Source organism: Poecilia reticulata, chromosome 2 (genome assembly GCF_904066995.2).
Source record: "Poecilia reticulata chromosome 2, P_reticulata-male-v2, whole genome shotgun sequence".
Taxonomy (NCBI): domain Eukaryota; kingdom Metazoa; phylum Chordata; class Actinopteri; order Cyprinodontiformes; family Poeciliidae; genus Poecilia; species Poecilia reticulata.
Window position 1 is genome coordinate 22,036,084 of NC_088831.1, and position 27,988 is coordinate 22,064,071.

General features: G+C 41.3%; 1 protein-coding gene and 1 long non-coding RNA gene across 13 annotated transcripts in view; one reads left to right on the forward strand and one right to left on the reverse strand.

The window, feature by feature from the left end:
• Positions 1-27,988, forward strand: part of sema5ba (sema domain, seven thrombospondin repeats (type 1 and type 1-like), transmembrane domain (TM) and short cytoplasmic domain, (semaphorin) 5Ba) — a 221,888-nt gene that overhangs the window by 175,462 nt on the left and 18,438 nt on the right. For all 10 annotated transcript variants that reach the window (XM_081600568.1, XM_081600572.1, XM_081600576.1 and 7 more), the window contains 6 exons: positions 14,413-14,530; positions 15,652-15,836; positions 18,364-18,507; positions 18,963-19,110; positions 20,284-20,509; positions 25,262-25,474. In XM_081600568.1, coding sequence (XP_081456694.1) covers positions 14,413-14,530; positions 15,652-15,836; positions 18,364-18,507; positions 18,963-19,110; positions 20,284-20,509; positions 25,262-25,474 — 1,034 coding nt within the window. The remainder of the gene's footprint in view (positions 1-14,412; positions 14,531-15,651; positions 15,837-18,363; positions 18,508-18,962; positions 19,111-20,283; positions 20,510-25,261; positions 25,475-27,988) is intronic.
• LOC145549101 (uncharacterized) overlaps positions 25,436-27,988 on the reverse strand; it is a 32,364-nt gene continuing 29,811 nt past the window's right edge. For 2 of the 3 annotated variants that reach the window (XR_014085054.1, XR_014085057.1), the window contains 2 exons: positions 26,690-26,795; positions 25,436-25,520 (listed from right to left, as the gene is read on the reverse strand). This is a non-coding gene — a long non-coding RNA (uncharacterized LOC145549101). Of the gene's footprint in view, positions 25,521-26,689; positions 26,796-27,237; positions 27,315-27,988 lie in introns of all 3 variants that reach the window. The other variant, XR_014085055.1, reaches the window with a different exon arrangement.

The window sequence follows — 27,988 nt, forward strand, 5'->3', positions numbered from 1 at the left end:
TGGCTTTTCTTTTAGATTTGAACTCTTAAAATCAGGGCATAGCAGAGGCAGCTACACTTTGAATATCTATCCACAGGACTAGAGGCAGAGGCAGAGAAAGACAGCAATTCGGAGACAAAGGGCTTTAGAAGCATAAAGAAGCAGAGCCTATACAAGATAATGTGCGCTAAGACAATAAGAAGAGTGAGCCCTTAGAGGCATTACAGGAAAAGAGGAAGAGATGGAGGGTGTAGGAAAGACAGAATGCCCTTAATCTACTTTGTAACATTCACCTCACCTGTGTGGCTCACTTGCACTTGCAATCGTTTAAATGCACAGCAGCTTAAGGCACGCCGGTCTTCAGAGTACAACAGATGTCAACCTGCCGATCAAGATGACGGCTGATCGTATTTGGTCAGACTCAAAAGAAAAGAGATGGCTGGGGTAAAATCAGGAGATTGGAGAGGGTAAAAAAGGGATGGATGGATGTGAAAGTGAAGCAACTCAGAACAGCACTCAAAGCGTTAGAGTAGGAACGGTCTGCCTCCTTTACTCTGACACCCCTAACCGCTTGCAGTGCCTCCTATTAAGGTTGCTTGTCTGTAGAAGTGACCTTATTAGATCCCAACAGTGAAATGTAATTTATTGTCAATAGATCTACTGTTCTATGAAGGCTTCAGAGTTTTGTTAGTGAACAAACATCATCCTAAAGACCAAGGAACCCAGCAGACAGAGCAGAGAAATAAATGTGGAGAAGGGTTGGGTTATAAAGGCTTTTCCCAAGCTTTGACGATCACACAGATCGCTGTTCTATTTTTCCTCTGGAAATAAAAGTGGTATCAATCACCTTAAACCAATCAAGACATGACCACTAAACTGACAGGCCGGGGTGCTAATCAAAGAAGCAGCCAAGAAGAACTCGATAAGTCTGAAGGAGGTGCAGAGATCCCTCGCTCAGTCATCCGTCAGCAGGATCGCAGTAGTTTACTCTACAAATCTAACCTTTACAGAGGAGTAGCAAAAAAACAAACCAAAACACGTCATGTTATCAGTTTTGTTACAAGCCAAGAGGGGGAAGAAGGTTCTCTGGTCAGATATGACCAAAGTTTCTGGTCTATGAACAGAATGCAGAGTGAAACACGGTGGTGATGCAGCATGCTGTGGGAATACCTTTCTTAAAGGGACAGAAACAATTATGTGAATCAACTTTTTTGAGCTTTACATTATGTTAGAATGTTATTATGTTAGAATGTTATTGCCTCTTTAAAAACATACCCGGAGCGTTTTGCTTTGATTCTTTTATGCACGTTTGAGAAATCCTTTGATCTCCCATGGCAACCATTTAGCTGAGCAAAACACCTGGGTGGACCTAGCCCCGCCTTGAGTGATGACGCTCCTCCTTCGAGCTGCAGCTTCCAAGTGTCTGAGCTCCAGCATTGCAAAGCACTGTATCCCATGACTGCCCCACTCAGCTCCTTCAGACTAGCCAGCAGCAATTAGCAAACAGCTGGTGGAACTGAGCATCTGCTGAGCTCATTATAGGAGCTACTTCTCAGAGCGACGCTGGTAAAAAAAACATTGTCCATCCATCCATTTTCTTTACACCCTTGTCCCTTAGTGGAGTCGGGAGGGTTGCTGGTGCCCATCTCCAGCTAACGTTACGGGCGAGAGGCGGGGTCACCCTGGACAGGTCGTCAGTCTGTCGCAGGGCAACACAAAAAAAAAAAAAAAACATTGTTAAAGGGTTAATAGAGGAGCTGTGTTGTGATTACTTCTTGAAGGCAAAGTTTTAGAAAGAACCAAACTTTTTTGAAGAGACAGAGGCCTAATTTCAAGGCGTTAAATTACAAAATCTAATTTCTTTTACGTCATATTTGATACATGCAGGATTTTTATAACAACTGAAGGTGACATAGTTACTTTATTGTGCTATAAAGTGATACAATTTGACTGGAAAACACATAATGCTGCCCCTTTAAGCAGGGATAGAGGATGATCAAATATCCTGTTAGAACAGGACAATGAAAACTCACAACACACTTGTCTGGCGTTGTGAAATTTATGTTTTCATAGCATTAATCACCGATCGGTAAAGTTGCTGATACAAATCTAACAAGCGAAAGGATTAAAAACTTTGCATTTTCTTCAGCAGCAACTTTTTCTCCAAAGTTTTCCATGACACACAGCTCACCCACTCTCCCACAGCAGCAGTGACAGGGCCCGGTCTGATGTTTTCGGCTGACACCTCACCGCGTTAGCTGTGACTTGACAACATATTATCAGTTCAGCTCCTTTCTCACTTCACCCGTTTCTCCCTCACCTTTCTGCTCCACGCCGTGGCTCGCTTCGAGTCTCCTCCCCACTGCCTCATCCGCACTGCGCGCACTCTCCCAGAAGACAGACAAACTCCAGAGTCCCGGAGTCAGAAATCCACATGTGCTTGCAGACCACGGTGGGGAAGTGCAGAAACGCAGCCGACAGCAAAGCCCACGGTGTAGGCGCAGCAAATGACTGACGCACACAAACACACCTACGCCTGAGACGGAGCAGCAGAGCAGTTCACAGCCTCACTCTGAAGAGGAGTGAAATGTTTGCAGACAGATAATGAACATGTGCCTCATCTCTGATAGCATACAGCTGAGAATGTGTTGTCAGTCATTGCTGGAGTCCAAAATCCTTAGCTATGGCCTTGGTGTGTTTTGTACTCACTGAGTTAGTTGTTAGATATATAAGATGTTTCTCAGAGCAATTTCCCCAGACCAGCGGAGGCTTTTTTTTTTCTTTTGGTAACGTCAGCTGCATTTTGTGCTGTAAAACTTACTGAGTTTCACTGAAAACAACCTTCAAAAGCAAAAAAAGGATGGTAGTTCAAAGGGTTTTAAGTAAACTTTTGCATAAACTGCTTCAGCGTTTTTGTGATTGGAGTTCTTCTAGGAAAGTCGTAACCCTCTTTGGTGTTGGTCACTAACAAGCCATTAGAATCAGTCTTGAGCATCATCTAATCTGAAGTCACCAAGGGGATTAAATATCACTCCAAAATTCCTGAAAGGTCGTTTTCAGATTGCAGAAACAGGAAATGAACTAAAAACTCACATTCCAGTAGAAATTATTTCTGCTGTGAAGGCCTGACTTTGCTGATATTAGTGGCGTATAAAAGTCATGCAGCTCACAACATCAAATTCTGTATATATCATATTGTTCCAAAAAAGCTGCAGAGAGGTCAAGTGGGCAGGAAGACGTTTCTTTTAACATTTTCAAGGACAAAGCAAAGCCGAAACCATCTGATTTTAAACAATAGTAATAATTTAAACAATCCGTAACATTTTCTGCTGCGCAGTGTTTCTTTGATTCAAAGGAACAGAAAGACATAAAAAGCAAGCTAATCTTAACCTGGTAGCCGTCAGTTGTTTTTTTTTTTTTTCTTTTTATCTTGCTGTTTAATCCTGCAGACATTATTACTGTAGGAGATATTATACAATTCAGAGCTGAAAGAGAAAAATACTACCTGCCTTGCCAAGCACCGACTAGAGCAGAGGTCGGCAACAATTTTCTCTTTTCAGTTCGCCGATATTCAGTCGTTTCTCCGGGGACACGCTGCTCAGACTTATTTGGACAAAGACCCACCTACTGTTTCACTTAATTCAGCTCCTGTTATTGTGCTGCTGTCTGAATGAGCTGAATGGATTTCCGCCCGGCTCGTCTGCATTGTGTGCGGTCGTCCTGCCTAAATGAAGACATGCAGCGTCCCCGTTCGCACACCGAGGAACAGCTGGATGTTCTCCGCGGCTTTTAAATCCGTCAGCAGCTGAAGGGCAGCCAGCCACACACGTCGTTCTCTCCACCAACAAAACACTTCGGCCGCATTAAGGTGACATTATTCACAGGCGAGCTGCTTTGTTTTGAAGAGCAGAGTGAGTTTTGATAGACTGTAGTGTACGTACCTCGTCAGTCAGACGTTTACACCATCATTGTCGACAAAATGTCGTAGCGATTTGAGGCTTTTAAAGTTGTTTTCCTTCCAAGTGGATCGTGGAACAAAAAACATGACATTGTTGATGTCAGAGCTTGTTTAACTTTAGTTGATTTCCTGTCAAATATTTTCATGTGAGCTTCAAATCCTGTTGGAATATTTGAGAAAAAAAGTTGAAGAAAATGATCAATTTCCCTTTTCCTTATTATCCCTTCATGTTTCCTGAACATAATACATTGGTACCACTAGAGAGAAACAACCCACAGCATGATGCTCCCACTACCATGCAGCATGCAGGAATGTTACCCAACTGTTGCTAAGTATGAAAGCTTCACTGTGAGGTCAAGTACCCTAATCTTTGCTTCGTCCGACTAAAGGGTAGTGAGCTTAGAAGGTCTCCATGTTTGTCTTGGTCAGTAATGGGTCTGTAACGATTCTAATACTTCAATTATTACAATTCCTTCAGGAAAATCTATCTGCCTTGAAGCGTTGTTAAATTATGTTTTATTATTTAGTGCACCGCCTTCCGGCTGGGTCATGATTTGTGTTGGGCAGCGCTCTCACTTCCACCTATGAGTTGTTGCTAAGAGCTAGCAGAGTAATGTCCAATTTTGCAGGTTTTTATCGGGTTTTTATCGGGGGACAAATAAGCGTTCTTAAATTGACTGGCATGATGCTAGAAGTACGACGGCCTTTCCCCTCCTAGAGCTGCCTGGTGGGCGGGACAAAGCGAACGGTGGGAAGAGCGCTGCTGACAAGCGAGCTTTTTGGTCGGGAAATCTCTCTCTTTCTGTCTGTCTCTCTTCTCTTTCGCTCTCTGTCTCTCTCTCTCTCTCTCTCTCCTCCTGATTACTCGATTAATCTTAAGAATAATCGACAGAGTACTCAATTACTAAAACATTATTTCACAACAGCCCTAGTTAGTAACTTCTTCTATGGTGATGTCAAACTTGAGTGAAAGTGAACTTGCGTTTCATCAGTTTCCAGGTTATGGCTTCTCTTGCTTCTGGTTGGTTCTCGGACGTCCTGTGTGACTTCCTGTTGTCTGACGCTGACAGTTTGGGTCAGACGGTTGGTGTTTGTGAGATGGCGATCCCTCAAGTCTATTTGCTGACTCATAGCTTAGTTTATTAAAAGTCGCTGTTATCTTTAGCAATGCCGGCAAGCCTTACAGACCACAGAATGGAGATTTGCATCATCCTTTTTAACTCAAGTGTATTTTCTTCCGCTGCTAAACCTCTTTATCTGCCACTGATTTGTATCCTTTTAGTGGCAGCTTGCAGACAAATGGTCCAGCTTGTGGGTTTGTGTGTGTACACTCTGTGTGTATGTGAACATAACTGTGTGTATTTGTTCTCTATTTGTGGTAATTACATTTGACCTGGCCAATTGGCACCTCTGGCTAACAGCACCACTCTCCTCCACGCAGCTCCCATCTCTCTATCTCACTCTGTTAGGTTAGTGATTTATTTTGGGCTCAGTTGTTTGCTGGTGCTGTGATGCTGACTGCGCTCATCAGATCTTTTACTTCACTTTCATTGTCTGGTAAAAATCCAACACAAGTGTGAGTGGAATTTTTGTCCCACCAGATCTAATTAGTGGAAACTGGTTTTGCAAAGATCCATGTTGGAATATGTAATTACTATTAAAACCATGGCAGTCATTGCTAATGCGTTAATGCTTGGGGTTAATCTAAAACGTTTATTACATGATACAGATTGATCGCACTACCTATTTTGACCTAAAAGACGCTCTGCCACGTAGAGTTGTTTTGTTCAAAGCGGCGCGTTATACAGTCCTGTACTGTGGTCAACAATACAATAACTTTATGTGATTTTTGCACTTTCTCTCTGCTCCTTCTTGTCAGATTACAGTCAGATGGAGACCGCTGGCACCAAAACATAACAAAACAAACACAGTGAAGGACGTTTGGATAAAACCAAGGTAGCATGTAGCCAGATTATTGCAAAGGTGAATTTTACTTCCACCAAAGAAAATCCAGTTAACATTTCTGAATTGAGCTTGAAACAAAATTGCGTTTATTAAACCTTCCTGAATATGAAAACCTGAAGAAATGAGATGTCTGGTTATTGAGACAATAAGACATTTTTTGGCATTTTTACATTTCAAGATCCCAAAGTTAAACATACTGATTAATTGTAATTAATCACAGTGTTAGAGTGCAATGAATCTGATTTTTAATGGATTGACAGCACTGATTAAAACCCAAATCTAACCACCATACACTACCAGGACTCCGGTTTTGGTAAAACTCTGCTCCCAAAAGGGAGAGGCTGAAATAAATGAATCGAAGCAGCCATGGCCTCTGTCTGTCCTCCTTCCTCTCCAATAACAACCTTTCACCAACACTTCCAGCACTACACTGGGGAACATTTCTTCTCTGACATAATAGAAATAAATAAACTTGCAACCTGTGTCAGAAAAAAAGAAGCAGTGCATGCACATTCACTCTCTGACTTGAATCATAGCATGGGTGATGTTTGTTGAATTATTTTATTCATTTAAAGGAGTTTCCTGATTATAATAGCAATGTGAAGTTCAGCCAGTGATCCAGTCATTCTGCTAACAAACAGACGGTACTTATTTAAGGACGTAGATTTAAAAAATGCTGGCTATAGTGCGCTCCTCTCTGAGTAAAATGGTTCGTTCCAGACATTGTTAAATGAATACTTTAGATTAAAATTTGATTGGACAAGGGTAGCATAAAGAGAAGCAGAACATTAAAGGACACTTAAAAGACCTCACATGCTTTGAAATGGAAACAGGCACCAGAAAAAGTGAAAGAAAACTGAAAACTACTATTATAAGGGATTGAAGAGTAACAAAAGTGGCAAAAAGTCAGCCAATAATCAGATTCACCGAAGCCAAACAATCAGCACGAACCCACTGCAACGTCCAATTGTTGAACAAACAATGTAGGCTTAAAGGGATTATGCATCGCCAAGGAACACACTGACCGGCCGAAGAAATGGAGCAGCATCTTGTCGAGTGATAGAACCAATATTTTGCATCCCATGCACTGTGAAGCACTCTGGCTCGGGCACTGCGGGGTAAAGATGCTTCTTATGCTATTTTGTTGGGCCTATTAAAACCAAGCCAGAGATCACGGATCAGTTTGAATACATCTAAATGCTTGATAGAGGACATGGCCTGCTTAACAGCATGTGTGCAGCTTCTTAGTTCCAGAAGAACATAAAAAATATCATGGAGCGACCTTTAAAACCTTTAACCTGATATGTTACCATAAAAATGCTCTGTTTAGATCAAAGCCAATAAATTTAGAGGAAGTGATGAAAGCATATTTGTTCTTTTGTTGTAAAGGAGTTCTGAGGAATGAAATATTTCAGTGTTTTCAGACAGTATTGCCTTTTCCTCACTTCCACTTTGGTTTGAAACAGATTGGGCAGAAATAGTGTTGGGCACAGAACTGCATATTTGCTTTTTGGTGAAAAAAATCTAAATTTGAAACCATCTGGAAGATACTAATGACTAGATTGAACAACTGGAAATCAGTCAATCAGGTTTATTTTTGTAGCACATTTCAGCAACACAGCAGTTCAAAGTGCTTCACATCGTGACAACATAAAAAAAAACATCAGGAATATGTCAAAACAGTTCTGAAAGTCAATAAAAAATGTAACATATAAATAAAAAGACATACCCGACTGATACCAGAGTGAAGTGGAATAAATTGAGTCTTTGGTTCAAAATGTCAAGTTTCTCCACAAGATAAAAACAAAAGTCCTGCTGCCTTCACCCTGAAGGGCTTTAACTCACGTTTCTCTTCAAGAGGGAGAGAGGGAGTGGGTTTAACGACTGGATTGACCCAGCAGCAGTGTGCTAAGGAGGCCAAGTCTCATTTGACTTTCAGCGTCTGCACAAAATGTTTTATGTGTTTGTCTTTTTCGGCGTCTGCTGAGGACGTTGCGCGCTGGAACGCAATTTTTCCTCTACGCATGAGCGCGATTCCTGCAGGAAGCTTCGGCACCGGCGGACCCCCCCGCCCGCCTCTGTGTGAGTGCAGCTTACGGGCCGCTCTCCCGGCAAACCTAATTTACTGTCGGCTGCGGCCGCCAGCTGGTTACCGGAGCCCACCGCTGCTAAGCCTGTATGACCAATCACAGGAACATTTCGCTGGCCAGGAGAGAGAGAGAGAGAGAGAGAGAGAGAGAGAAATTGTGTTCACAGAGTGGATGTATTTATTACTGGTCCAGAATGCTGTTACTTTTATTACTGGCTTTGTTCTGGCTGAGGTTCAGTGTAATCATTTTTGGTCTCTCCTCCAGTTTCACTCTCTCTGTGGTGCTCTCTCAATCTACTCCTCCTGGCGCTGCATCTCAACCTCTAGCTCGCTGCTCTTTAAGCTTCCTTTTGTCTGCTAAGGCGTTTGAACCTTTATGGTGTTTTACACATATCTATAATTCAAGATGATCAATAGTCTGACTCGGAATGTGTTGTCATGTGCCAGAAACACATCGCAAGGTGGATTTTTTTTCTTTTCTGGTGATATTTCATCTGTTGTCTATAAAAAAAATAACAAGACCTATCAAATATTAGAGTCTAGATCTATATAAGAATATCCAGACGGCCTGTTTTTCAATGTAACAAGCAATAATTTGTCATTTTGGATACATTAAAATAAAATGGCAAACCATTATTGCCTTTATGTCCTGATGAGGGGGGAAAACAATGCTTGCCAAAACTACTAAATTAAAAATGAATTAAGTAGGATGAGAAAGTTTAGGATTACGATAATCCATCCTTTTTCTGTACACTCTTGTCCCTCAGTGGGGTCGGGAGGGTTGCTGGTGCCCATCTCCAGCTAACGTTCCAGGCGAGAGGCGGGGGTCACCCTGGACAGGTCGCCAGTCTGTCGCAGGGCAACACAGAGACACACAGGACAAACAACCATGCACACACACACTCACACCTAGGGGCAATTAAGACAGACCAATTAACCTGACAGTCATGTTTTTGGACTGTGGGAGGAAACTGGAGTACCCGGAGAAAACCCACGCATGCACAGGGAGAACATGCAAACTCCATGCAGAAAGACTGGGGCTGGGAATCGACCCCAGAACCTTCTTGCTGCAAGGCAACAGCTCTACCAACTGCACAGTACCAGTAATTACGATAATTTATACTACAAAATACAAACATGTGAACTAGTCAGGTTGTCCTCTGGCAGTGTTCCTCAGATAGTAAAACATGTATGCTGCACTTTCTTTTTTTTTTCTAAAACCTGACGGACAGTGGGAATGTAATCTGCATGTCCACCTGTAAGCCACATTGCCTTATTTGGTCGTTCCCTCCCTGTTGGTTTCCTGTGATTCTCATTCCCCAGGGGTTCTTCTCTGACAGCCGTCTGACTTTTGTTTCCCCGATTCTGTTTCCCGGCCCCGTCGTTCTGCAGGCCGTCCCTAACTGGGCTTAATTGGATGTATCAGCTTTGAGCGCTAGCAGGAGTTCAGTGTGTTTCCTGTTAATCATGAGCAGAGTTCCCAAACGGCCAGCTCAGTGGGGAGAAAACCGCTCCAGGGACCAACTCTCAGCCCTGCAGGGAGGGCTGGGGGAGTCTGAGTGCTGGTCTCTTGAGAATGCCAGCAGGAGATTTTTTTTCCCCCTCCAAAACACTGGGTTCTTGCAGAGAGGAAGAGCATATAGTGATCCAACATCACCAGTCCTACAGCTAATAGTCAATGACTACGATCCATTATTTATCAGCTCATATTCGCAGTCATCCCGTGACGTCCTGCCGTTAAAGGTGAAGTGTTGTTGTAGGCGCTGCAATAAAAGTAGACACTTCTTTTTACAGCGCTCACAAACGATTTGAAAAGCCAATTAAACACACGGAGCGAAAACGAGAGATTAATCTTCTCGCCTCAGAATTTACCCGGCCACATGGCCTGGCTCGTCCGTTTTGATATAGCGTGCCATCGGGTGTCCGCTGCGCTGAAATAAACAGCAGCCCAACATCGTCTGACTTGTCAGAGATTCCTAGGTGGCCATGAATCTGCGGTTGAAATATATCCCCTATAACATATATTTAAAGGCTATTCGGGGAACTGACAGCTACAGGCACTCACACGCTCGTTCTTACGTGTCTTGCCGTCCACCATATTTGTAGGCTGTCTTTTTTTCACAGTAACTGTCTCAGAAATGAGCTTTTCTCTGCGGTAAAAATCAATCACTGCTTTTGGCTGGCCGAGAGAGGACAGGAAGAGCTGGCTGAAGAGAAAAGGTCAGGAGGAGAGAGAAAGGGACACAACGGTGTAACATCTATTATCGCTACGTTATTGAACCTTTAAATACTGAAAGTGGACTCTGGGGGAAGAAGTGATTGGAGAAAATCAAAACCTGTCAAGTTTTATTTTGTCCCATAGTCTCTATGTATAAACAGAATATAAGTAATTACAATTTCTCTTAAATTTCATGTTGTTTTTTGATGGAAACTCTAAACTGTGCAGCCATTCGGAAACATACTGGAGTGATTTGCAAAAGTATTCTCACCAATCAACTTTTCTACAAAACTTTACATTCTTTGGGAGGGATTTTTATGAACAAAGTAGTACCTATGTTTTGATTTGGTTTTTTTTTTGTTTTTTTTTTAGAATTTTACAAATAGAAATTTGACAATTGTGATGATAATTTGAATTCTATCCCCCCCGAGTCAATATATTGCAGAATAATCTATTTCTACCAGTCTTTCGGGATATGTCTCTAGTGGAGGTTGAATTTATTTTTGGCCATTCCTTTTGTCAAAATATGTGAAACAAATTTAAAACAGTGTCTTATTTTTGTTTAAAATGATGACCTGGCTTGAGCTCAAGAGAAATTCACAAGAAAATATGCAGAAGTTTGTAGCAGTACTAAGACAAAACATCAAAAAAACGAAAAACACATCTCGTCATAGTACTACGTGAAGTAGTACTATTTACAAGGTTTCCACCAGAGAACTTGCTAAACCCGGTGGTAGGAGGCACTAGGGCAGTCCAGTGTGATTTTGTGTTAAAAGCTACAACACTTCTAGCTTTTAACACAGCTAGACGAGTAGATATCTTAATTTAGGAACTTTTGCCCAGTTTAGTGCGTCAACTATGAACCTAGCTTAATGCGTCTTTATGGTTAGTGGTGTATAAAAAGCTCAATTTAAAATAAGCAAACTATGCTTAGCCTGGTGGTGGGGGCAAGTAAAGCCTGGTAAGACCTGGTGGCCCGCCAAGCTTATAATACTCATGGGGAAACCCTGTTAAATAGTTTTATTAAATATGCTAATCAGAAGCAGCACATTACATACATACATACATACATACATACATACATACATACATACATACATACATACATACATACATACATACATACATACATACATACATACATACATACATACATACATACATACATACATAACTCTGGCTAAACCTGTTACATTAACAGTGTTAATCAATCTACTGTTTCTGCCTTAAATGTTGCAAAAAAAACCCTGATAAATTACGTTTTATCTCAAAATAACTTTTTTTCCCACAAAAACGTTGAAGTAACATTTTGTTTTGGCCATTCTGTCAACATTCTGCCTAAAGCTATCGCTATCCAAAACATTTACTGCCATGTCTGATGATGCGTCATGCGTAACGCGTTTGTTTGAAAAGTGAGATTTACTATCGATATCCGTTCACAATTGCACTGTAATAAGTGCAATCTCTTCTGAACTCATTTGTGTGTTTCTACTTCCGTTTTTATTTTAATTAATGCCACTTTTTGGTGAATTCCGATGTAAATGTATCTTCCCCTAACACCAGAAGCCCCTCAGTCTGCCTCCAGGCCCACTGAAAGCTACTAAGCTTCATATTCCTGCCACCATCCTTCTTTAATAATTGCCCCATCCTTGAATTATGCACTTATTAATTTTTACGCTCAGCTGAACCCTTTAATGGCGTGTGCTGAAGTCGAGTGTGTTGGTAATCAGAAAGCCAAATGAGAAATCCTCGGCCGTGATGACGAAGCAGAACCACACATCAAAGTCGATGCGAACGCAATATGGCCGACCTTGAGCCAAAACGGCGACAAGCTCCTCCTGACGCCGCGGGAAAATAACGATTATGTTCACTGAACTGTGAATGCGCGGCCGACCTCATTATGATTATTGTTCCATTTGTTGCCGAGATGGCGCTGGGCGTTGATGTAATGGAGTCACTTCATGAAAGGAAAATGACGCACACACAAGGTGACAGTCAATTGGCCAAGATGGAATCTGCCTTTATTCCGGCTTCGCTGTGCAACGCCGCTCCCTGAACGTGTGCGCTCCCTCATTCCTGTCAGATGTGCTGACTAAGCCGTTATGTCTTTATTAGATGTAAACTGACCTCAGGTTCACCAGGGCTCTCCAGCCCTGCTGGCACGAAGACCTCTAAGAAACAACAGCAGCAGCAGCAACACTCAGAGTTTTCCTCCGTCTCCAGGCTAAACATTACAGGCCTCTCTCCAAATATACCGCCAGAGCCTCCGCCAGGAAAGAAGAAACAAGACCTTTTATTTTATTTTTCCAGAGGTATTGAGGGCGATGGAGAGGGAGAAGCCGCAGTTCTGTAATTAGTGAGTTTAGAGAGGGAAGGAGGGTAAATAGAGAGCGGGATGCAGCGAGCGAAGGGAAGCTTTTGAGAGGAAGAGGAGTTATTCAGTTGATTCCTTTTATTCAATGTTCCTCAGGCATCCTGATCAGCTCTGGCGGCTTAGCCTCGTCATTAACAGCTTTGGATTTAATTAGCAGTCATTAAGCCTCTGTTTTACTGGAGGAGCTCACAAATATTTAATCACTGTTTGGGTAATGTACCATGCGTAGCGTTGCTGATATGAATGCAAAGTGGAGAAACATTTTATTCGTTTAACGCTCTTTTATCGATGCGCCGCATCCGTAACTTCTTTCTTCTTTCCTAAGAAATTTGACACTGAACAAATTAATAAAGTGCATAATGGTAAACAGGGCCAGAGCTAACAATGCAATCAATCCAAATCAATGCAAAGACCACCAGGCCAGCGATGATGCATAGTTAATTTTTACAGATAACATAACTTGGATCTGAGAATTTCATCTCCACTAACTTGTTTTCCAGTTAGTTGCAAGTTTGAAAACGAATGGGACTTGCTAACTGTCGTCATGATTCGGTGTGTTGATTGGAACCCAAAGGCAGACAAACAGAGATGAGGAGCCGATGGTGAGTTTTTAATGAAAGAAAAAGTAAACAAGAAGTGGAAATGCAAGAAGAGGAACACAGGGAGCGAGGGGCAGGAACAAACGGGAGTCGGGTGTCTGAAGTTAACAAATGGATCCAGCAAGGAGCGACTGAAGGAGAGGGGGTTAAATAGTGGGACGTTGATTGCTGGAACAATGGACTGGTACCAATTAGGAAACAAAGTGCAGCTGTGAGGAGAGAGCTGAAGGCAAGCTGAGGGAGAGAGAGGAAGAGATGGCGCAGAGAGGCAAAGAGGAGTGAACAAATGGGGGGAATAAAAATAACTAAGGAAGGAAAGAAATAAATTGAAATAACTGTGAACAGATTGATGTAATCAAAACACAGATCACAAATGATCAAAAACTATGAACTCAGGCAAAGACAAAACCAGATCCAGTCAGTCAAAAATCAAATCGATACTCTGAGATTTTTTGCATCTAAACTCCAAAGGATCTTGTCATAAACACATGTGCAGATTGCTGTGAGCCCCTGATTTAACGTCAAACAAGAAGACAGAAAAACTTTTTTATAAAGTCCAGATCTCTGACTTACCTGTACACAGCTGACATGTGAAACGTTGGGGTTGGAGCTGATGAGACATTTTCCAACTTTTCAAGTTGTTGTTTTTTTTTTTTATGTTGAAGGTCATGACTTGCTACTGTGAGGTTGTTTGTTCCTGTGTTCACACTTTGTGAGCCTTGTGAAAATTATTGACATGTGGATGTAGTTGTCAGAAGAACAAACTGAATTTGAACTTCTTTTTTTTACTACCAAAAAGAGTTTATATTTAAATACTGCGGCTGAAATACAGTTAAACAAACCAACTGAATGAGTCGGTGAATTCGTCTGACCTTACCAAAGTATTTAGTGTTCACCTTGTGTGATTTATTCAATGAATCCTGGAGACGTTAAAGTCAAGACGAACACATCCCGTTTAGGGAGTTCATTGTTGCCTCATTATTTACTTATGAAGCCAGTTGTGTTAAACACGCAGTATCTAACTGTACTGTTGGGACAGACAGAGAGACAAACAACTTTGGTTTAAAAAAAAAAGGAAGAAAGAAACTCTTATGTATTAAATATACTCTCCATTAAAAGTCTTTTTTTACTGGTCTGACGCATTATTCCACTTTTAAACGGGGAAAACAGGTGCAGATAGTTTGTCTTCCATTTTGTTAATCTTTATCATTTCTTCACTCGTCTTCCTAGGCTCTGCTTGGAGGCCAGGGATCCGTACTGCGGCTGGGACTTTAGGCAGCGCAAATGCACAACGCTGGAGGAAAGCTCCAACATGAGCCAGTGGAAACAGAACATCACCGTTTGTCCGGTAAGACCGACCTCGCTGCGTTTACTGCACGCATCCATCGGGCTTTCTGTCGCTCGGCCCAAACTCAGCAGGTTGTTTATCTCTGCACACGTCAGCGTTTACATCACTGCGTCTGTCTTCTGGTGAAATGTCAATAAACAGTAGCGACCCGGAGCCTGTGGACGTCAGGAAGCCGCCATGTGTTGAACACATGAAGTATGTGTTGGATTATGAGGCTTTCCTGAGTTTTTTCAGACTTTCTGCTCTTGTCATCCTTCTATGTGGGAGCTTAGTTTACTCTGCCCATTGAACTGTGTTTATGACCTGGACTCATTGTTTTTCAATGCTATTATTTAGTGTCTGTTTCTTGGCAATTATGTGATTTCATATCAAAGAGATAAACAAAAACATTATAAAACAGGAAAATTCAAATTCTCCATGATTGGAGGCATAAATGCACTGCAAAAAAAATCAAAACATCTTACCAAATATTTTTAGTCTTGTTTCTAGTGCAATTATCTTATTACACTTGAAATAAGTGAAAACTAACATATAAGTATCTCTTCAGTAAGGAGCTCGTTTTAAATAAATAATTTCTTAATATTGGTGAAAAAGTATTTTTTCCGTTGGCAGATAAATTTACTAATTACAAGACAATTTACCCACGTTATAAGTGAAATAATCTGCTAATGGGACTAATACCTTTTCACCATGATTAAGGAGTTATTACTCAAAACAAACTTCTATATCTTGCTCACAAGTTACTTTTATGTTAGTTTTGTCTTAATTCAGGTTTACTAAGATATTTGCATTAGAAATTAGACAAAAATACTTTGTAAGACTGTATGTTTTTGCAGTGTGTGCAATGATAAAACTAAGATATTCTCTACGATTGGAAAGTCTGAATGTTTCAAAAGGAGAAAAAAAGGATTTTGAGATTCTTTAGGACAGCTTTAGAAGATAAAGATTAATCTGTCTGACAAATTTAAAAATGAAACAATATCAAATAAGTAAGTTTTCCATCAGTAGCGTCAGTGAAGTAAATTGTAAAACCTGTGTTGCTTTTTCATTCCTCGAACATTCACTTCACAGTGGACTCTCTCTGTCACTGACGCACAGTGAAAATGATGTTTGTCCTCCAGCTGCGGAACCAGACCATCGACGGCGGCTTTGGGTTCTGGACGCCGTGGCACCCCTGCAGCAACGAAGACGCGCTGGACGGCGTGAGCTCCTGTTTGTGTCGCTCCAGATCCTGCGACAGCCCCGCCCCTCGGTGCGGCGGCAAAACCTGCGAAGGTCCAACCATTGAAGTCTCAAACTGCTCCAGGTCAGAAGAAATAAATGTGTTTGTTTCAGTCGTAATATAATTTGTGCTGAGTTATAAACTAGGACATCTCCAAAATTGTATCCACTTAAAATGGCTCAAAGTCACACACATGCATTTCAAATTAAATGCACACAATTTAAAGGAGATTTGCCCTGATTACACCTTAAGACTGGCTCCTGACCGTTGAAGTGAGCGTGGACATTGTGATAACATTTAAAGGTCACGCTGAAGCCCTCAGAAGATTGTAGCAAGTCGTGAGTCTGGTAAGGGAATGAAAGAGTTTTAAAGGCATTTCAAATTGGTCATTCCACTGTACATAAAGTAATTTACAGGTGGAGGACATGCAAAGCAACTTGTGTTGTCCTTAGTGCTCAATTGATACATTTAACAATTACATTGATGTTTATCCTCTGACTTTGGTCTGTACATTTAAGTGTGAATATTGTAAAATAATTAATTTATCTTCCAACTTCTGCAGAAATGAAGAAGTAGATGCTCAGATCCAGTTAAAGTCAGTCTGTAGTACTTTCTGACAATAACCAGAAACAGATGTTAACGTTTGTCCTTTTATGAAATAAAGTTTTAGATTTTGAAGCTGCTTTCAAACTGTTGTGGAAACATTTCATTTCCAAATTGTTTGCTGTGTTGTTGGTCCTGTTTTAGTGGTGGCTTTAAGGAAAAGTTCCTGCCAGTGTTACTTTTACCAGGAATCCCCCAAGCTGCTTTCCAGACGGTAAACCCAACCAATCTCTGGACTGCATTTTTATTCAACAACTTACAAATATTTAACATATTATATTTTGGAAACAGCTCAATTAATTCATTAATGATAGTTTTTTTTATTGTAGCACACAGAAGCTGATTAAGTTGGCATTTTCGGCCCATTTCCTGCAACTAAATTGTATGAACGTAAAGATGATGAGGGACAGTGAGTAACCCGTACACTATGAACCTTGCTGGGTTAATTTCAACTCAATTTGAGTTATTCTACTAACCCAGTATCTGGTTATAAATGGACAAATCCACCAGTGGATTGATTTAGTGCAGCAGTGTTGGCTTCCTGGTTCGACCCAGCATACTGGGTTAGGTTTTCAACACAAAAAAATGTGTTAAAGTGGCATCAGCACCACCAACGTGCAGGTTGAAAAGACATAACCTGTACCTAAGTTGCTAAAAATTTGATTAGAATGAGCATTTTTTTTATCTTGAATCATTAAGGAAAATGAAAACTTTGCCAATTAATAATTTACTGATAAACATCTGAATCTGCATATTATAATTTATCTTCAGTAGAGAGCACTGTTTGAAATAAAACTAGGTGATGAAGACATTGTTGTTGCCTCTTGTTGGAGCTGGAGTGTGGCTTTATAAGTTGGGGGCGTTCCAGTTGCAAATTGGAAAACCAATGGGATTTTCTCATTAAGTGGTGCTACATGCTGTGAAGAACACACACAGCAATGTATTTCTCTTTGCATTATAAAAACATTCATAAATAGACGTTACACAGTATAATTTGCATGACTGATTTCCTGGGATGTAAACTGAGCTAGTACGTATTTCATACTACTTTGACCATGTTGTGTCTGTGAGCAGCCATATTGGAAATTGACCTTGGGGATGCGTGGGGGACACCAACATTTCCCTTCAAATTTTAACTTTTGGCAGCGTTGTTGTTGAATTTCCAACTGCAAACTCAGAAAATGAGACTTTATAGTAGAAATAGAGTGCAGATTACAGTTGAAAAGCTAGCAGGCTGCTAGCATGTGCTAACTAAGGTAAAAGAAAGGTACCTAAACTAAACAAATGTTCTCTAGCGGGCACCAAAGTCACTGACACAAGATATACATCTTACCATTTTTATGTTATTACACAGAGGTTTAGTAAAATGTGTTGTATAATTTAAAATGGCCGCCTGTGAAGATTTGATGAGCCCTCTTCTTGTCTTGTCTCAAATCCAAACAAACTGGACTGACCACAAACCACAAAACTATGATTACAGATTGTTTCACTGGCATCACACCATATTTGTAGCAGTGATTTTGATGACAGGAGGTTCTAGTTTGTTATTTAGGTGACACCAAGTTTCCACCTGAGAAATTCCTCACTTCCTTTGTCTTCAGCAGAATGGGCCAATCACAGAACAGAGACAAAGAGTTAAAGCCCTTTCATCCCACTGGTAGCTATGGCAGATTTAATCCTGGGTATGGAAATTAAATTGTGCTTTTGTAGAGAGTGGCAATTAAATCATGAGGAGAGCTTCCCAGGAACAAAGCACTTAAGCAAATTGAGTGAATGTTTCCTAGTCAGAATGAGTGTGGGTTTTTTTTGTGTGTGTGTTTCTGCTCACAGAAGTTCAGAATTAGAGCAGTGAGTTAAAAGGCAGAGCTGAAAAGGTATTTTTGTATCCTCTAATTCAGCATCGTATTAACGCCTTGTGAGAAAACAATGTTAAAGTCATTAGTGGAAAAAATTAGGTTTCTGGATACCCGGAGGTTGCTAACGTCTGCCTGTGCGTCTGTTGCCATAGAAACGGAGGCTGGACACCGTGGTCGTCGTGGGGACAGTGCAGCACGACCTGCGGCACAGGCTTCGAGTTGCGCCAGCGCTCGTGTAACAACCCGTCACCCCGGCACGGCGGACGCGTGTGCGTGGGGCCCACCAGGGACGAACGGTAAAATAATCACTTCTAAATAAGCTTTTGCATTAATTCCCTTAGAAAACTACATTTAAAGTTTAATATTTAAACATATGCATAAACAAAAAGTTTGATACATGTTGTTTAATTCATAGAAGGAGCTTTAACCCTATTAAGATATTCTGACACCATTTTTACCTTCATTGCCTGTGTTTGTGCTTAACTCATCCAAAAAATGTTTTTATACAAACTTTTTGAATGTGCAGTTATAGGTTTGAAGACTGACTAGGTCTGAATGGTAGAAGAAAGGTACTGAATTATGTCATGTTCTGTTTTAAAATATGTTGGCAGGTAATTTAACGCCTAACCAACTGTTGATCTAACTTAGCCGTCAAGTTCAATCCAAGCTAAATGAAATTTTCCGGTGACGTTTTGCGATTTTCAGCCACATTCAGCAAACTGAACACGTCCCACCACCGTCTTCTCAACAGGTTCTGCAACGAGGGCGTATCGTGTCCGCAGCCCATTTTCTGGACGCCGTGGGCCTCGTGGACCAAGTGCAGCACAGAGTGCGGCGGAGGTGTCCATTCCAGGGTCAGGTCCTGTGAGAACGGCAACAGCTGTCCAGGATGTGCACTGGTAGGGAAAACACACACTCACAAAAACACACTCCGACCCAGAAATCAGAAGTGGTGGGTGTAAAAAAAACCCAATTCAACTGATGCAAAAGGGATATTTTTTTAACTAGCAAAGGAAAAAAAAACATTATCAAGATATTAAAAAGAAAACAAAACGGATGACAGTGGAAGATTTTAATGACATGTAACGTAACGTAACTCTTACACAAGAAAGAGTCACAACTACAAATGTTTATATCAATAAATGCAGCACATATTATGCTTCTTGGACTCACTGACTGAGAAGAATCCAATCCTGATGTCCTGAACAGCTGATAGCACAATGAATAATGCTAGCTTATGTTAAAGTAACTTTATTTCTAAAAACATAAGTAACATTAGTGTACAAAAAAAAAAGAAATAAAGAAAGGAAGGAAGGAAGTACATCCATGCCCACATTTGAAGCATAACCTGCTTAATGGTTCTCATTTTTAAAAGATTTTTTAAATCTTCCTCACTGGAAAACATAATTTATGACATATTTAGGAAATCTTTTTAGAAGGAAATTCTGACTGAAATCAGAAAATCAAAAATAAATCAAATAAACTTTATCTCACACTCTACAGCTCCAAGTGAATATGGTGAATGTAAAATATTTGACACTTCTTAAGTAAAAGATGCTACTTTTGAAACTACTTTAGTTTGTTTTAACATTAGAAAAAAATATTTTTGCGTGCAAAATAGCTTCGTCTAATGAAGCTTCTTCTAAACGTAAATAAGACTTTTGGCACAACGTCCTCTGAACAGCTGTATCCAAATTAGAGGTAACAGCCACAACAGAAGCACCTGGAGAAAAACCTACACATAATTTTAATATACACGCCTCAGACCACAAACATAGTAGAGGTGATGATGGTGATGATTTGAGCTAAACGCACCTTTGTCGTCCGAATGTTGAATCGGCAACAGAATAGGTCAAAAATATGAATCTAAGCCAACAGAAAAAGTGTCTCTAGTGATGTAACAGAAAGCTAAAGTCATATCAAATTTATACTTTTTATTCAAGCAGGAGGCAGAATTTCTTTACGTCCCAATTTAATCTAATTTATGAAATGCTAGTGTAAAACAAATAACCACTTTTCTGCTTTTCATGTAGGAGTAAAACTTGTCTGTAAATGTCCACTGTGTCCTGTAGGAGTACAAGGCCTGCAACCTGGAGGCATGTCCAGAGGTGAAGAGGAACACGCCTTGGACGCCCTGGATGCCGGTCAACGTGACCCAGGGCGGGGCCCGTCAGGAGCAGAGGATGCGCTACATGTGCCGGGCCCACCTGGCCGACCCCCACGAGCTGCAGATCGGACGGAGGAAGGTGGAGACGCGCTTCTGTCCGAATGACGGGACGGTGGTCTGCGATACGGACAGTAAGTGGCGGACGCGAGTACAGCTCTGCGTTTACAGCCGCCAATAAGGAGGAACCGCTGCCACCTGGAGATGTCTGATTGCTTGACTCATTTTTCTTTTCGTAGGTTTAACGGCTCGCTTATAGATCACAGTGATAGCGTAGCGATAGATTCTGAGGTACTGCAAAAGATAAGGACTATTACTGCACCCACTCAATGTCCAGAGAACATGAAGAGATGAGCAGCAGCCCATATTTGTATTCACAGAGTCACACTGGAGTTTTAAATTTCGCTGTGTTTCATATTTGCAGCGGTTTTCTGCCATGTAAACCAGACGCGGCTTTCGAGGAGCCGGACTGAACACGTTTGTCCTAATATGGGGTTTTATTTTGATGCAGCTGTGATCGATGGTGCGTTGCCTGGCTTTCTACAGCCCATTGACATTTCCATAATTCTTTTCCCCAAGCAGCAGATAACATCAGTGTCATGAATTAATATCTTTTTCACCGAAGGAATTTTGATGCCTACGGTGTGGGCTGTTTTACGTGCTGCAGCGCGTTTCGTGGCTAGTCTTCAGGTTTGTGCTGCCAATTCATGCCAATTATAAAACAGCAGTCTCTCTCTCTCTCTCTCTCTCTCTCTCTCTCTCTCTCTCTCTCATTCTCTCTCTCTGTGGGTTAATGTAGATCCTATAATGCTAATATTTCTAAAATGCTTCCAGCATTGCCAAATGTTTTCAGGCACATTGCTAAAGCTCAAAGGGATAAAGCTGAACATTTGATGTACTTCATTTAGCCTTCCTGTTATCTGCTGAACCAGGTTCTTACATCTTTATGCTTCCTGACCTCACTAATAATGGAAGTATCAGTCCTCTTCAGTAAAAATTCAGCTCTACACCAAAGAGTGTTGTTAAGACATGAGCCGGTAGCGCTTATATTGTGTGTTGATTGTTTTGGAAAAAGACTTTTGAGTTTTAAACCAGATGGTAAAGAGGCTTGCTAAGCTGAAATTTGGCTTATTCTGGTCTCTGGTCTACTTATCAGTGGATCTCTAATTTTTAGGAATTAAAAAGAAACGCACACAAGAGACGTATTCATAAAGCAATTCTGTGCAAACCAGAAATGTCTTATTTTTAAACTACTCACAAAGAAATCGTATCCCTTGAATAGCACTTCCCTAGCAAATTGCATCTCTCTCCACTGACACACTTCCCACATTTAAATCTCCATGATTTTTAGGGGAAGTTTAGAGCCGTAGAAAATTTGTTTGCATTCTAAAGGACCATAATCATTTGCATCTGCATGTATCCAGGGCGTCTGTGTAACTTTCTGATGCAAAAATAAATCAAATGCCACATGCAAAACATTGCAAAAAAAACAAACAAAAAACAAACCAGAAGTTAGCAGATTGCACCGCTTCGTGAATTCCCCTTCGAAACGCGGTCAGGGTAGCACCAAGGTCTGATTTCAAATTGTCCTTCTGTTTGCTGCAGCTGTTCTCATTCGTTAAGATTCCAAAACAAGACCTAAAAAATGACATTATTGTAGTCGGTAGTGAAGATGAATTTTATAGTTTACAGGAAGTAGAATTTGAGTTGGTGATAAACCTGTGAGTGGCCTGGATCAGCTGTCATTCAGAGAGCAGAAGTCTTAAGAGCACCAAGCTAAAGGCGGCAGGAGCTTGATAAATAACCCTGCCGCAGGAAAACGCTGCAATCGTGGAAGAGCAGAGTGTTTTGTTTACATCTCTGAGTAAGTAGCAATAGGACAGATGACTTTGCAGAAGCGTGCTGTAGCATCCACTCTCCTGCCATGTTGTTTTTCTCTTGAGTATCACAGTAATAATCTGCTAAATGTATTTGTTGCTTCCTGAGTAAAGCAGAATGGAAAAAGATCCAGTTTTATAAGAAAACTTATCAAATAAAACAAATTAAGTGTCAATAATGGAAAAATGGTTGATAATTCGAATGAATAAAAACAGTCTTTATTTGAAATAAAGATTTTTTTTCCCCCAGTTTAATCAAAGTGGACATAATAGAGCCAGTTTTTGGTCATTCAACTTTGCTTTTAGTTAAGATTATTTTCCAACAATTTACTGATTATAAGGACTTGATGTACTTTTTCTTACAAAACCACATTTAAATATCATGCAGTCAATGAATAGCAGTTGTACAATCCTTTGTAAGCTTATTACTAAGTTTTCAAAGGATTGAACTGGATCCCACTCACCCGGTGCTGCCACTCATTTTTTTAATATTTTATTTAACCTTTATTTTACTAAGATAAAATCCCACTGAGATGAAAACAACAAAAAATCTTCTTTATTTAGAAGTTGTCAGACATGAGGGAGATCTTGTCCATGTTAATGATATGATCCGGTGACACTTTGTGTTCAACAAACCTATGGAAACTTTTGACTGTATTTTACGTCTGCCGGCAGTTTCTGACACACCAGCGCCCATGTTCAAAAATCAGGGGGTCAGGAATGACCTGCTCCTCCGGTGAAGTGCGCAGCGGGGCAGAGCGGAGACGCCTGCAGTAAATATGTGGTGACAGAGAGGATGTTGCATAGCCTGAACAGCGAACACCAAGAAGACCCTGCTGCAAATTCAATTATATTTATCTCCTTGGCAACTGCCAGGGCGTGGAGACGTAGCTGAACTCTTTACAATCATCAATAGCTGGGTGTTCCAGGTGTTTTAAAAAGTAGCACTGACAGACAGACACAGCTATCTAAACGCGCTACAGTAGGAATGTCTGACGAGGTAGCAGATCATCAGAATGCGGGCAGCGTGTTCACTTGTTCCTCGAGCTTTGGCCATCCAGCTTTAAGCCACAATTAGCTTACCTCGCTGCTACAGTTTGTAATGTTTGTGTCGTATATGTCTCTACGAATTATGGAAAAAAAGACGTATATAAGTCGCTCCTGACTGTAAGTCAGAGTACCAGCCAAAGTATGAAAAACATGTGACTCTTGCCTTGAGGGAAAAAAGTCAGAGTTTGAATCCTGGCCTGGAGTCTTTCCGCGTGGAAAGTCCAAAAACCTGCCAGAAAGGTTAATTGGTTCTTCTAAATTTTCCCTTAGACAAGAGAGTGTGTGCGTGTGTGTGTGAGTGTGTGTGTGCGTGCGTGTGTGTGTTAGGGGTTGCACCAATTAGTCGACTAGTCGATTCTTTTCTCTGCAATGGCTTTTTTCTGGCCCGTCGACTTGTCGCAATCACGTGACAAAACAGATTTTTCCAAGGAAATAAAGAAGGTGGGACTAGGTGAGTTTGTCAGAAAGCTCAATTTGTATAAAAACGTAAATAATGTAACAAAGAGACACTGTAAATTACATAGGCTCCTGCAATAGGGGTGTTGTGCAGCGCGGTGGTTAGCGCTGCGCCCCGCATATAGAGACTTTAGCCCGCAGTAGTCAGGAGTCAGACTCCCATCCTCCATTCGCTGGGTCCAGGCCCCTCTCCCCCCGCTTCGCTCTCTCTGCTCCATTACAGTCAGATTGCTGTCAAATAAACTAGTGACGAAAAAATCCTTTAAAAAAAAAAAGACTACCAGAGTAATGTGCAATAACGCGTCATGATGTCAGGTTTTTTTATCCCTCAACTACCCCCAACTGATCAGCGTCATCCTGCGTATTGAAGCTTCTAACCTGGCAGCTTTACGCTCTTATAAAAATATGGTTTGACAACATCTGGAAACTAAGTCCAAGCTTCATCCTGAGGGTCTGATAGAGGCGATGTCTGCCGCCGTCTGCATGTCGGCTCAGAGCCGCTGCTGAGTCAGCAGAGCTTCCTGCCGCGCATCGGGCAGAGGAGCAGCAGGTGGCTTTGTTGAATTCAACTGTAACCAAACGGGATCCGTTCATAATAAGTTTGGTTTGTGATGTTCCAAAAGCGCCATTATGGTCAGTGTGATAATTTGACTCCTATAGAAGTAACTATCCAGGGATCATCAGTATCAGCCGGTGTTTGAACTAAAGAAGTCAGACCCGACTTTGTGCAACAAACCTTTCTCGGCTGCTCACGAAGAATGATCTGTTTATTGCTCTTTTAATTCTGCATAATAGACTAAAGCGGGAGAAGGGGAGAAGAGTGTAGGGGTTAATATTTGCCGTGAAAATAGCTGATAAAGCCTCCAAGTAGTTGTGAAGGGTTTTGCGCTTATGTCACTATGACGTCACCGCAACTAGTCGACATTGACGCGACTATTATCATGATGTAGTCGACCTTAAAAAATATGTAGTCATTCAACCCCTAGTGTGTGTGTGTGTGTGTGCGTGTGTGTGTGCATGGCACACATGGGGGGAAGCAAGCATGTAAAGATTTCTCGCAGCAGAACCATGACACACACCCTCCCTCAGACCCGTTAGCTCCGCTACACGCTGTTAGTGACGGGCTCACAGTCTGGTACTAAACACACCACTGACACACAGGGAGTCGCACACAGCGGCAGACTGATGTTTGCCACTGGTGGCCTTTTCACACAGCCCTCTCCTACATCGATTACCTGTCTCCCCCTGTCAGCCTCCCGCGGGTCGGCTGCATCGACTTTAACAAACTGATGAAACACCGACAGCAGGGAGCTGTGGGATGCAAAAGATACAGACCTTGAGGAGAGAGACAGTGAAAAATGCCTCTTGGTCGATTTGCATGCTTCCTATCCCTGTTCGTTGGTTTAAACCCTGAATATACCAGCTGTGGTTACGATTCTTCACCTTGAATCAAACTTGGGTACTTTAATTCCATTTTTATTTTTTAAATCTCTCCATCTGCAGGTCTGGTGGAGGAGTTGCTAAAAACGCCAGTGGTGAGAACAGCGGGGACGAGCTGGTCGTCATGGGAGACCTGGTCCAGCTGCTCTCAGAGTTGTGCTAAAGGTTACCGCACCCGTCGGCGGACCTGTTCCGGGCCGGAGGGGAAGAGCGCCCCCGTGGCGTGCCGTGGCTCCCCTGTGGAATACCAGGACTGTAACGTGCAGGCATGTCCCGGTGAGTGAGTCCAACTCGGCTACCTTCACTGTCACAGAGACAGAATCTCGAAACAAACAGGTTGCTCAGATCAGAATTTATTTTTAGATAAATATGCATTTAGTTTTATTACTGTACTTGAGGATCAGCTAGAATATCCTTCACATTGCATCATCTCTTGTCACATCATCTCTGAATTGCCCTCTTTGTGATCCTGCTGGTTATTCTTTGTTTAAGACATAGATGAGTCTGCAGTGTCTGTGAGATATTCAGGCATTTCAGGATGACTATCTATTTTGGGAAAGAACAACTCCCCTTGGTACGGACACAAGAGCTATAAAACACATTGAGTGCACATAGAAACCCCCCCCAAAGTCCAATAAGGTCCTGTTATAAAAAAAATTACTGTTATTGCACTTTGTGAATTATAGACTGAACTGCACTTGTTTCCTGTGAAATGTGCTGAAGGGTCGACTCCTAAAAGAGTTCAACAAAACCTGTTGTTTTGGAGGGGGCTTGTGAAAGTATTCATGCCTCTTAATGTTTTTCACATTATGCCACACTATGACCAAAACCTCAGAGATTTCAGTTGTATTTTTACGGTATATATCAACTAAGATCTAGTGTCTGATTATGAAATGGAAGGGAAATGATGCCTGGTTTTCAGATTTTTTTCCACAAACAACTCTTTGATGCAGATCAAAACACCCATCATATGCAGGGTGGATGCTGCCTACGAACAATGATTTTTAAGTGTCTCGATTGAATTTAGCTCTGGACTTTGACTAGACCATTCTAACACATGATTATGATTTAATCTGACCCTTTCAAATGAAACTCTGGCCCAGTCTGAGATCCTTTGAAACTTCTAGTAAAATAGCTCGGCACATTTAGCATATTGGAGTTCAAAGAGGTGGAACAAATTATTTACATTTGTATTTTTTTTCAATGGGGGAAACATGTTTCCAAATTTTCAAGATCCAAACTGCCTGTTTGAACAATTTGTATGGAAACATTTGTCAGGACGTTGAAATTTGTTCTTGTAACATGGCAACACGGGGAAAAGGTCAAAGGGTATTAATTCCTGTCCAAGGCAATTATGGCAAGTTTTAACGTTCCGAAAATGGAATATTAGCTTCAAACAGATAGATTAATACCCGTTTGGAAAGTATCATATGTACGGGTACATATGATACTTTCCAAATGTAAAACATTTCAGTTTACTTGCTAGCTTACCTCAACAACAGCTCTTTCTAAAACTGTATTTACTGTAGGGGAAAAAGCAAGAAGTAAGCTGATGTAAAGTCTTTTTATGCTGATGTCTCCATCACATTATGGGTTCCTAAAGAAAAGGGAAGCAAAAAAAAAAGACGGTTATAGAGACAGAGTGCTGGGGGTCGATGATAGTTACAGAATACTGCTGACTGGGCAATTAACGTCATTAGCTAATGGTTACCAGCAGCCGCAGCCAAGCAGGAAAAGTTCCTGAACAAATTAAGTTATCTGTTTCAAACTCCTCATCAAACCATCATAATCAGCTGACCTGGAAAAGGCGCTGGACTGGCTCTGCTTATTAAACACACACACACACACACACACACACACACACACACACACTCCTTAAAACAGACAAACGCATAAAACGAGCAGCCACAGCGAAGGGTCTCCTCTGAAGAGATGGACCTTTATCTTCTTGCCTGATATCTTCTGAATTATTGATTTGTGTTTGGCTGCTTGAATCTGCGTTCGAATGTTAATTGTTGGCGTTCAAATGAAGTCCTTACGTAGAGAGACGTGACCTCGGGTAGCCCGGATCGCAGCGAGGAGACGTTTTGCCAGTTCTGTCACGTTTCCGTGTGGCCTCCCAAAGGACGTGCAGGTGAGAAGGACGAGGCCAGTGACAAAAGAGAGAATGAGTGTGAAATAGTAATTGATGATGAAATTAGAGGGCAGGATGGAGGCAATGAAGATGGCTGAAGAGATTAAAATATAATGTCCGCCTGTGCAGTGGAAGAGGTTGTCTGTGGGTGCGATCGGCGAGGCGGTCAGAGGACAGAGCTCCGTCTTTCATTACGGGAAGTTTGGACTGAAAAGCAGTTTGATTTCAAGTTGAATTTAAAAAGAACAAAATCCCAATTCGCTTTTTTTTTTTGAGAGTCGAACGTGAATTTGTTAGCAACATTTTTAAACTTTTAAAACGCAGACCAAGCCTCTACTCAAGAGGAGTATTTGATTCAGTCACAAAGCCGTTTGTCTTCTTATAATGAGGCAAACTGAGTCTCAAGAGTTATCAAATGAACTCCAAGAGTAAAAACTCTGAAAATCTAAGTATTTTCAAAGCCACACTGCTGAATTTTTTCTTTTTGCTAATGACTTTTACATTGTGGGGTGAACAGAAAATAATTTGTGCCACACTTGTTTCTGCCTGCAAAGAATAAAAATGTCAAAAGATATCTACAACTAACCAGATGTGGGCGTTTTTTAACAGTATTAGCTGCAGAAATACCACGGTTTATGGTATCATGGTATTTAACA